Source organism: Prosopis cineraria, unplaced genomic scaffold (genome assembly GCF_029017545.1).
Source record: "Prosopis cineraria cultivar Desert tree isolate PC_DT_omini unplaced genomic scaffold, ASM2901754v1 PC2, whole genome shotgun sequence".
NCBI classification, from domain to species: domain Eukaryota; kingdom Viridiplantae; phylum Streptophyta; class Magnoliopsida; order Fabales; family Fabaceae; genus Prosopis; species Prosopis cineraria.
The window spans coordinates 38,373,590-38,385,670 of NW_026555333.1; the positions used below are offsets into that span (position 1 = coordinate 38,373,590).

The 12,081-nt window shown below is 27.6% G+C and overlaps 1 protein-coding gene across 1 annotated transcript; it reads right to left on the reverse strand.

The window, feature by feature from the left end:
* Positions 1–243: 243 nt before the first annotated feature.
* LOC129303210 (transcription factor DIVARICATA-like) lies at positions 244–2,263 on the reverse strand. Its single transcript, XM_054942360.1, has 2 exons — positions 1,098–2,263; positions 244–906 (listed from the first exon to the last, which is right to left on the reverse strand). Exons 1-2 carry the CDS (start codon positions 1,532–1,534, stop codon positions 372–374), a joined length of 972 nt encoding a protein of 323 aa, XP_054798335.1. The 5' UTR covers positions 1,535–2,263; the 3' UTR covers positions 244–371.
* Positions 2,264–12,081: the final 9,818 nt, after the last annotated feature.

The following is a 12,081-nucleotide window of genomic DNA, read 5'->3' on the forward strand; positions in this document are numbered from 1 at the left end:
CTTGTTCAAATTGCAAGAAATCTATTAAAATTATAAGGATAAAAATGGAATATCATTTGATAATTTAACTAGACATTTTATAATTTTGATCAACTTTTATACTCAATTCACAAGTAGACAGGGGGGGTCACTGATATCTCTTAAATATACAAGTCTCAATATTTTTCTAATTAATTGAGATTCTTGGAGATTATAGGACCTCCTTTGAAGTTCATATGAGATATGATAGAGCAAACTAAAAAATTTACTCAAAATTCCAACTTATGGTATTCACACGGAACTTGTAAGAGAACATAGTGTGCTGGACCCGAAAAGAAAGGAGTGATGATTCTAGCAATTAAAGCTTCAATACAAGAGCCATATAGCTATCATCAAGCATGAGAAAAGTGGTGAGGAGAAGAAGAATGCATTTGGAAGACCATGTTCTGAGTTTGAGGTCCAAAGTAATTAGAAGAGTCATGATTATTAAGAAGCGCACTTCTATGCAGATTCTGGCCCTGATCTCTTATCCCATACGAGTTAACCCCATAAGGATTAAACCCCATAATTCCTCCTCCTGCATTTGCCTGGTTCCATTGAAAATGCGCTTGACCTAAAGTAGTAGCACTTGGATTTGACTCCTGCTTTATGTTACATCCATTGTTGTTGTTGCTGCTGTTTCTGCTGCTGTTATTGTTGTCTTCTAAAGAGGAAGAAGAAGATGGTGTTCTTGTGGTTTCTGACAGATTCACAGTTGTGATATCATGAATGCTTGCTCTTCTCTTGTCTTTCCCTCCTGAAAGTTGCCTTATGAAGTACTTCTGAGCATGGCTAGCCACCTGAGTCGGTGTCCGAGTCACCACGAAATTGCGCGATATGTTCCTCCAATCTCCTTTCCCATACTTCTTCAAACCCAGAAGGAACAGTCTGTGAAGAATTTCATCAAACAGTTGATACCCACATCACAAATCAGCACAAAACCAACCATACACGAAAGCTTAGAGATCTCAGACAATGAAGTAACCATATCAGATTATCAAGCTCAACAACAAACGTATGTATACATACATATATCATCTATTCAATCATGAGAATTCAAAAAGGAAGAAAAATCTTACTTGTGTTCTTCTTCTGTCCACGGGACACCTTTCTTTCTTTCTTGTTCAGGGGGTCTACCTGATGAGGATCTCTTGCCACCATGATGAGATTTGAAGGCATCAAATCCAGAAGTGTTAACCCAATCTAAGGTGAATTGCGAGGTTGTGGTGCCACTACTATGATAGCCTGGGATTGGGATCAATCCAGCTTCTATATTACAAACATCTTCTTCTAATTCTCTGTACTGCTTAATCACATCTCCTACGGTCTTTCCAGGTATCATTGCAGCAACTTTGACCCACCGATCTGGTGTGTCTTTATCATACACTGCAAGAGCATTCTCAAACAGCTTGTTCTCTGAAGCAGTCCATTTGGTTGTGTTCATGGCATCTTGAATGAGCCATGTGGGGTTGGAGATGTGAGGAGATGAGAGAATATCCATTTCCCACTTCATCATCAAAAATCCAATCAGAAAGAGCAAGTTATTGAAGCATGGAAGTGAATTTGGGAGGATTCAGGAACAAGAGTGATTGATCTCTGGAACTTTCAGTGAATTTTGATAAAGAACAGGGGAGAGAGATGATGATGATGATGAAATGAAGAGGTTTTTTCAACGCAAGAATATTATCAAGGACAAACCCACTAGCATTTTTTTTTATAAAAGGAATCAGAATATCTTTTTGTATCCAAGCACAGGGAATCTGGTAAAACCACTTTAGAAAATAAAAAAGGAAGGGGGAAAAATCCTCAAATTCAGATTGAAACCTATTATCCAGTCACTCCACAGAGAAAACCCTAGAATCACAATTCAGAGATCTGAAGATATTCAACTTCCCACTTGGACGCCAACAGAACAACGCAATGAAGAACACACCCAGAAACACGAAAAAGGAATTAAGAAAATTAATCAGAAAAACCCTCAATTGATATTATAAACAACGTAAAACAACGAATTAGCGAGAGACGCGATAAGGAAACAAGAGAGAGTGAGAGGAAGAAACACGAGGGAGTGAATGAAGCAAGCACCTGAAAAACAGAGAGAGAAAGGAAACCCAGAAAAGACGAAATATATAGAAGCAAGAAGGTAGAAGAAGGAGAAAAAGAAATCAAAACAAAGCTTGCAATAATCTTGAGAGAGCAAAAGGCCAAGAATAAAAAAGGAAGAGATGAATGACACTGGTGAGCTGTGATTGGAGGGTATGTGCTTATAGATACTGCAACTACAGAAAAAGTTGCCTCTTGTTATATGATACACACTCTATCAAGCTTCTGCGCACTTTTTCAAATATTAAATAAATTCATTCAAATGGTTTTATATTTGCAATAAATTAGTTAAGTATTTTTAAACTTATATTATTTTTTATATTTATTTTTTTAATAGAGTGTATCACTTAAAATTGAAAAATTAGGTAAAAAATTAAAAGTATTTTATATTTTTAAACATCTTACTTTAAGAATAAAATATTCTATAGTTTTTTTGATCGAGGGAGTGCACAATATTGAAAATTAAATTAACCTAATATATTGAACTAGTAAACCAGTATTTTGATCAGTTTAATGAAATGCTTTGTCAATGATTGATCTAACTACGCTTCAACTACTATTTTGATCTTTTTTTGGCACATAAGTATCTCATATCTTTCTATTAAAAGCAATCTTATTCAAAGTATTGTGTAGTAGTTAATAAATGTGGTTACCTATCCAACAATAATTGAAATCTTAGTTTATTATGTTGCAAGAGACTAACCTCTTTTATTAGACTCAGTACTCATTGGTTTAACCATTAACATTTAAATTAGTGTTTTGATTGGATTATCAGTCTGATTTTTAATACCTTATACACCTCTCGATTAAAAAATATAAGGTATTTTTTTAGGTAAAATGTTAAAAAATACATGAATCTTTCAAGATGCAATTAATGAAGTTTTTTCAAAAATACCATTGATTATATATATATATATAATTAATAAAAATTTTAATTAAGACATTATATCAAATAAAAATAAATATAAAAAGTACGTGTAATTTTAAAAATAATTAAATAATTAATTGTGAGTGTAACTCAATTAAAAATCTATTATATTTTGAATGAGGGAGTATTAAATATTAATGCATATATGTGTGTGTGTGTGTGTGTGTGTGTGTGTGTGTGTGTCATTTGTTCATTGTATTTGAGTTTATTATATTTCAAATACGACCAGCACATTTAAGAATGAATCATTTGTTTATTATATTTGAGTTTTTTTGGAGTTGCGAAAAGGAACAGGAGTTGCCCATGGCAGCTCATCACAAATAATGGAAGCTCAACTGTTCTGCACTATTCCAGAAAATATGATCGTCCTCATTTGATTTCAATTTATTGCTATTGTTTTTTTATATTTGACTTTTAGCTTGAACTAATTATTAACACACACACACACACTTCTTAATTCCATGCTAATATATATAAGATATTTAAATTAAAAACAAACTAAGACCCTCTGGAATGTAATATTTATTCAATTAATTTATATCTAAAATTGTATACATAAAACTTAACTACACCTATATTTCTTCATGGCCAGTTCTGCTATAAAACTCCATCAAATTTTTATGTCATGAATCAACGAAGTTATTTTGTAAAGGTAATCCAATAATATTGTATATTATCTAAGATAGTCAACCTAGTTGAATATGAGGCTTGATATTGTTAAGGTTATATTGTATGCACAACACTTTAGATCTTTTGACATTGCAATACTTTCAAAGTAATTCTGAAACTAGAAAGGGTATCAAATGTAAGAATGTGAATGTAAGTTTAAGGAATTTCATAACTTGTAAGGTGGACATAGTTATCAAACTCTTGAGTTAACTTTACGAGTTTAACGTTTTTACATTTTTAACTTATAAAATTGTGTTAATTCATTCATAAATTCAAACTAGATATAAACTCAATTAAACTCATGAGTTTACCGTTTTTACATTTATAACTTATAAAATTGTGTCAACTAATTCATAAACTCATATTAAATACAAGCTTGGTTAAACTTATTAAGCTCATCAATTTTTTTTTAGTTAAGTGAGTTAAGTAAATATTTTAAAAAATTCAGTTCATAAAAGTTATAAGATCTGGTTTAAAAAAAATTGAAATGCGAAAAATAATATTAATAAAAAATAAAAATACCAAAAATAAGTTTCCCTATTTTAAATTTTTGATGTCTTGTATATGATAATTTATCAATGTAAACGAGTTTAATTTCAATTATTTATATTTTTAATATATTTAAATTAAATTATAATTGTATTTTAATAGCTATTTGTTAATAGAGGTAAATTCTTACAAATTTATGATACGACTTTATATTCTTATCATGAATCATGAATTTACTTAAAATTACGAGTTTAACAATTTTGAAGGTGAATATAGGGGGAGTAGTTATGCTGACTAGATTTGACCAATGTTTTTGTTGGTTTAAAAAAAAAGATTTGATCAATATTTTTAGAATCAGACCGATTCAATTACTGGAATTAAGAACTAATTAATGTTTGGGCCAGAGAGGAAATCAAAAGGATTGAAGAATTAATCAAGAACTAATTGAATCAATCTCAAATCAATTAAAATTGGTAAAACTGGTGGCTTAGTCACATAATTTTTTATTTTTAAAAATTTTATATCTATATTTTTTAAGTTACAATTTATGCATATTTATAAATAAGTATGGAAAAATGAAGGAAAATGACCAGATATGTAATACTTGTTTGTGTATTTTAAAACTATAAATTATAAATTATGGGATGAGTATATATATTTATTTATATATTAAGTTTTCTCTTTTTTCGGCTGCACTTTTCTCTGATTTCTTACGTTGAAAATATTATACGAGATTTTAATTTCAAGCTAAGCATGCATCAAGTTTTTAACTTTTAATATTTGATTTGACTATTGGCAAATACTCTCTCTATTTAAAAATATAAAATATTTTTAATTAAATTTTACTTTTCAATAAATTAATTTATTATCTTCAAATTAATACTATATTTTTATATTTATTCTTGTTTATAAGTGCATATTTGAATTTCCATTAGCCAAGAGTCAACTTATCAAAAGTTCATGTGGCAAAAATTAATTTATTAAAAGTCAATTATTATAATATAATTTATATTTAAATATATCTTTTTAATCAGTTTGGTAAATTAAAATTTGTTTTGATTATCTATGGTAAAATGTGCTTTTAAATATATAATTATCAAAAAGAAGGACACTAATTTGAATTGATTTGTAATTTTTGTTATATAAATGTAATATATTAAAAGTGTTTAAAAATGGGATAAAAATTTTAAATAATGTAAACTTTAATAAGTTAAATAATGAAAAATAATCTACGTATACAGAATATATTATACACACACAAGAACAATTACTTTACTCCAATATTTCATTGTTTTAATCGTTAAAATATCTGAGCATATGAATGCAAGCTTTAATAATCTCATGCTATTTAATTAGTAAATATACATGAATAACACTATGACATTTTCGAAAGAATCGGTAATTGAAAGGAGAGGAAATTTAAAGAAAAGGATTTGTCATCCTGTGTCCAAGTGTTTTTTTTTTTTTATAAGGGTATTACGGAAAAATAATTGGATAGATAAATCTCATTTGCAAAATCAGTTTAAAAAATTGAAAAAAATTATGTCGGCCAAATGTGAATCTAATAGTATGGCCAAGGTATTTTAGGATTCATTTTTATCTTTTTATAAACTTTTAACGTTAGAAAAATTTTTGGCACTTTCCTAAAGTTAAAAGCTTGTTTATTAAATGGGACATGTCTCACTTTAAAATAAATATAAAATAATATATTTATTAGAAAGTATTTTAAAAAAATATTAATTATTTATTAAAAATTAAAAATGTTTTATATTTTTTTAACAGTGAGAGTAAATATTAAATATTATATATTTTGGGTATTTAAAATTTTTATAAAATTAAATTAGCCAGAGTAAACTTTATAAATTCACACGGGAGGTTAATTATTTATAGTTTAACCAACTATAAGTAAATAAACTTTGATCTAATGTCTCAGAAGAAATCTATGATAAATTGTATTAATCATAGGATATGAAAAAGGTTGCTCCCTGTAAATTTTATATTATAAATATAGATATACAACCACTTCACATTGGCCTAAACGTGTAACCAAAACAGAAAATTAGATGTATATAATTCAAAACTAATAAAAAAATTTCAGTTTCACATATCCCTATGATCAGAAAACATGAGACTAATTACTCAGAAAATTTGAATGCCATTTAAGAGTTATTTTCTTTCAAATGGTGCTCCTAATACACATCTCAAAAAATAAAATCCTAAAAAATGATATTTAAAGGGCCTGGATCACTAATATCTGTATCACACCCACTTGATCTAAACTATTAAACTTTATTTTCAACAAATTAAACTCTTTTTAATTAAGTCTCACAATATTTAAATCTAGTTTGATAATACTAGTCATATTAGATAGTAATGTAAAAACAAAACATTTTTTCGTTTTTTTGGCCAAAAAAAACAGAGATTGTTACTCAAACGCCATTATTCTTTGTACTTTCTCCCATGGATATAATTCATAAATGGAAAGAGAATATAAAAAGGGAAGGATTGAAATTAGAAAGGAGAATATTAAGTCTATGAGCATCAAAAATATTATATTTAAATTAAAAATTATTGGTTATTATTAGTCAAATACATCCATTTAAAAATGTAATTTATTTTTAACTGAATTTTACCTCTCAATAAAATAGTTATTTACTTTCAAACTAACCTTATTTTTTCATATTTGCTCATATTAAACACCCTACAATAAATATAAAATCATTCATCAATAGAGATACTTTAAAAAAAAAGAACAATAATTATACCTTAAAAGATTAAAAATATCTTATATTTTTGAATATATAACTCCTTAAAATATACCTTACATTTTAAAATGAAATGAATATAAATTATATGATATGGTGCTTAAAGAGGACCTGTTAAGTTTAGATATCTATTTTTAAAAAGTTATATATATAGATATTATATCAATATATCAATCAACCATATAATTATTGCTTGAATTTTAATCATAACTTATATTGTTGCATATTTTTCACTGAAAGGAAAATATATTACTTCCTTCTGTGTTTCCAATTTTCTATTTTTTATTTCTAAATATAAGTTTCAATATAAGTTTTCATGTAGATCAATGCAAGTTTCTAAAAATACCTGTCATGGAATAACTAAATTACATATCTCTTGCTTAATATTTTAAAAATTATTTTTCATGACATTTAACTGAATGTAAGAATAAAAATTTTTATATGTCATGAAGATTTTTTTTTATATCTTCCAAAATTAGAACTTACTCTCTCTTGTCCTATTTTGATTGCTCATAGGTGTTTCCTCTTTATAAGGTAATTTTGTTTGAGACATTGTCATGTATGAAATATGAGTATTTTACTCAATAGATATTCAAATCTTAGTCCATCATATTATGAAAGATTAATTCTTTCTACTAAACTTAAACCCCATTTGGTTCTCTTATGTCCTATTTATAAAGGAGAGAAAATGAATTTTGATCTTATTTATAAAATATGTCATCAAATTTTTATCAAGAAAAAAAAAATTTATCCTTCATTCATATGTTGATGAGAGAAAGAATATTTTAAAAATAGGTTAAAATATGCTTTTGATCTTCTAGTTTTATACAAAATTTTAATTTATTCTCTTAATTTTATAAAATATCTTTTTAATTCTTTAATCCTAACACCGTTAATTTCATATAATTATTTTTTGTGTGACAATTATTGTTATTTTAAAAAACATTAAACTTAATATCTCAACATTTAAAAATATTTTATCATTATTTAAAAGTATAATGTAAGAATTTTTTGAAAAAAAACTAACGATATTAAAGTTAAAAGATTAAAAATATAATTTATAAAATTAAAAAATAAAAATAAAAATTTATATAAAATTAAAGGATTAAAAATATATTTTAACATTTTAAAATATGAATATTTAATAAAATTAAAGTTAAACTTTATTAAAATTTTTAAGAGAGTAATAAATTTTAATTTTTTATATTTTTAATAAAATGGGTTGAGATTAACTTGTACTCTCCCTATTAGAAAATAAAAAATATTTTTTAAGAGATTAAATATTAAAAAATTTAAAATATTTTTAGTGTTTAAGATGTAATTAATATATTTTTATTAAAAATATATTTAATAAAATAAATTATTTTATATTATTTTTAAATTAAATATTCTATTAAATAAAAATAAATATAAAAATATTAATAATTGAATAATTTATTAAAGTGAGATTTGTTAAATACTAAACAGAATAAGATGACGGGACTATATTAAAAAGCAGGAAAAATAAATATGAACGCCAACGGCTGAGATGGAAGAGGGCGCCGGCACGAATGAATGACAACCCCGCAAATTGATGTGGTGGGCCCCATGTTCTGTTGCCACATACATCCTGACTTTCTCCATTGGGTTAGGCTCTCAAATAATTGTTGTGTTTACAATCCCCAGTAGAGTGGGCCCCACCTGCTCCTGCGTTTCTCTCATTGATTCGTTCACATCTGGTGAACAGCACGGTCCCAAACACAGGATGACAGCCCTCAGATACTGCCAATGGCTCGCCGCCACGTAAGATCGTAAAATTCTCAACAGCGATCGGGGAGTGTACTTGATTGCGACCGTGTGAACCCTTTTTTAAAGGCTTTTAACCCCAAACAACCACCGCCTCTCGCGTACTTTTATTTTCATTGATTGAACATGGGCAGTGCGTGGAATTGCGTAGGAAAGTGATGGAACTCACGCGCTCATCACAACAGCGCGTGGAATTCGTGAATCTGTGAGACTGTGAGCAGCCTTTTGAAAAAAAAAAAAAAGCAATGCACTTAACATGACCTTGTCTTTTGTCGGTTAAAAAAAAAAAACAAACTTGTATATTTAAAACAAATATTTTTAATTCAATCAAGATTTATAGATATTTGAAAAATGATAAGTAAATTTGATTGAAATTAGAAAATATAATAAATAGGTAATAAAAAATATTATAATTCTTTTGAAGTCTCTACAAACTTTTTCAACATAATTTTTTTACAAAATAATCTTTTTAACTGTAAGCAAAAATAAATAAATAAATAAAAGCATACTTATCAAAAATTAAATTAAAAATAGTTAACATGAGGTTTTAAAATGGCATGTGATTCTGAGTATAGAGAACTCATTCTTGAATTTGACTTAAGTGAAGTCATTGAAGTGATTTATAATGTAGTGAGTGGATGGTTAATATGTTGATCTTGCTAGTGAAATTTAATCACAGTTGGCTTGTGAGTGGATGGCTAGTATCCAAAAAATCTCAAGGGATCCCAATAAAGCTACTGATATGCTTGCCGAGCTGGTCCTTTTGTGTGTGTGTTGGTAGATTTCACCCTTTAATGTTCCTCTCCCAAACTTGCTACATTGTAGCAGGATCCTATTATTGCTATTTAATTTGTTTTTGCAAGAATTATGTATAGATTCTACAAAAAGGACTTATTTACAGCTAAACCCTGTGGATTTGGAAAAAATACATCTATATCTCTTGGGACTTTGTTGTAATTTGAAATGAGAGCGAAAAGAAGGAAATTTTGGGATTCAAAATTTGAGTCTCCTATCCTCGTGCATGGAATGAAAATTTTTGGAATTTTTTTTAGTAAGTAAGGGTATAAAAGTCTTTTCCTCTAAAATTTCAATTACACCAAGATCTTGAGAGATTATGATTGTATTTTCTGAATAAAATAGAGTTTAGTGGGTTGCATTTATAAGAATAAGTGCAAAGATTATTTGAAATTTGTTAGAAATTAATGTGATAGACATAAGTGGGAACCATATTTTGTGCTCATCAACTAATGAACACCATCCAAATGATTTAATTTGGATAGTAAATTGCAAGCACTCGCAGTTTTATTTTCTCATTAAAATTTTCAAATAATAATTTTTAATATATATATATATATATATATTAAAAGTACCCATTAGGATATTATCTTTATTTTAAATAGTGTATTTATTAAAATAAAAAGGGTAAATGAGAAAAAATACCTCTTAAACTTTATGTTTAATAGTATCATAAACCTTGCACTAGTTTATTGTGCAAATTATTTTCTCAACTTTTGAAGATAGTGTAATTTTTCCCTTGCCATTAATAAAAGTTAGAGTTAACCATTAGCTGATCAAAACTAATAGAAAATGACATTAAAAATTACCAAAATTAAAATGACCAAAATTTTCAAAAAATGACCTTAAATTAAAATAACCAAAATTTTTTAAAAGATGAGAGAATAATTTTCACAATAAAAGGAGTTAAGGGTCTATAGTGCTATTTGATATGAAGTTTATGAGATAATTTTCTCATATTTTCAAATAAAAATTTATAAAATTATAGAAAAATTTATATTAAATCTAGACTGTACATAATACATTTGAATGGTCAATTTATAAAATTTAAAAATATTAATTAAATTGAACCATTCAAATTAAATCTGTGCTATCTCAATTATTAATAAAAGCTTTATTAAAAAATTTATAAATTTTTATTTTAATAAATATAAATAAATATTTAAAAAACTTTAAATTTGAATGGTCAAGATCTCATCGACTGATGAGCACCAATGACATACATAATATGAGCATACAAGGTCTTGCATTAAAGACCAAGCCAGAATCCACAAGCTCATACATTTACAATCAGAGAAAGTAGTGCTTACTCTAATTCTCTTCTTATTTATCAACTATATTTTACATTAAACTAAAAAGTTGCAAGATTTCATGGTATTGTAGAATCAAGATCTTTTGAAATAACTCAAAGTGATAAAAATAAAATAAAATGGTGGGTCTCGTTGCATGTCTTGTAACATTCCAAATTTTAATCCCCCAATTAACTAAGCTTACTTATAATAATTAAGTAACTTGACGTGGTGTGTGGTTAGGGAGGTCTAATGACTGGTTTTGATTGTGTTTCAGCCCTAATTGTAGGTCTAGTATGAAGTCAAGCCACCTGGGTATCAAAAAGAGAAGAAAACAAAGCTAAAGTGTTTTTGTGCCACATACTGCAACGTGAAACACGTCCGTTGCTGTGCACAAACACAACTAAAGTAAGAAGGGGACTCTCTATGCACAGCCATTTTTTGGAGAACTTAAGTCACAAACTGAGGTAGAAATTAGAGAGAAAGAAGGAGAGGATGGGAACAAGCGACTAAGCTTAGTTAAGCTTTGTATTTGGGACGTTTTGATGCTAATAAACACTTAAGGTAAATATCCTATACTCCATTTCTCCCATTCTCTACCACATTTATGAAGTTTTTTTATTAGGATTTGATAGTGGGAGATGATTTTCGATCCATAAAGGTTATGGGTCTAAATTCATTGACTCAAATGAAATTAATGAGAGTAGAATTGAGTATCTAAACCTAGAAATAATGGGTTTTGAGATTTTTGGTTGTTGAACCCCATTAATATACAAATTTAGCATTAATGAGGGTAGTTGTAAGAGTGGTAATGCCATTAATAAGAGTATAATAGTTTATCAATGTTATTGGGGACTAAAGAGAGTTAATAAACTTAATAGATTAGCCAAAACATAAATAATATAGGCATTGGGGAATCTAGAAAAGAAAGACAAGAGTTGAAATATGTGTGTTTGGCATGATTGATGAAGTTTATAATTTATTAATTGTAGATTGAGCTCTTGGACACTAATTGTGGCTTGAGAAATCAAGTTGGAAGCTAGAATATTGAGGAGTACACCTCTGACCTCTCAAAGGTTTAAGGTAATTGAGGGAACCTTACTTTGAGTAGTTATATATTAATTGCATTGTGGTGTGAAATATGTGCTTGGAATGTAAATTGTGTCTTATGAAGGCACGTAACATGCTATGGAATTGTGTGGTTATGTAATTGTTTTGTTTTGAACTAAAGATGCAAAGG

Bases quoted from the DNA above. Each gene is read 5' to 3' on its own strand.
- LOC129303210 (XM_054942360.1), bottom strand. From the start codon at position 1,534: ATGATGAAGTGGGAAATGGATATTCTCTCATCTCCTCACATCTCCAAC. The intron at 907-1,097 runs GTAAGATTTTTC...AATTCTTCACAG, and splicing joins TGGACAGAAGAAGAACACAA to ACTGTTCCTTCTGGGTTTGA.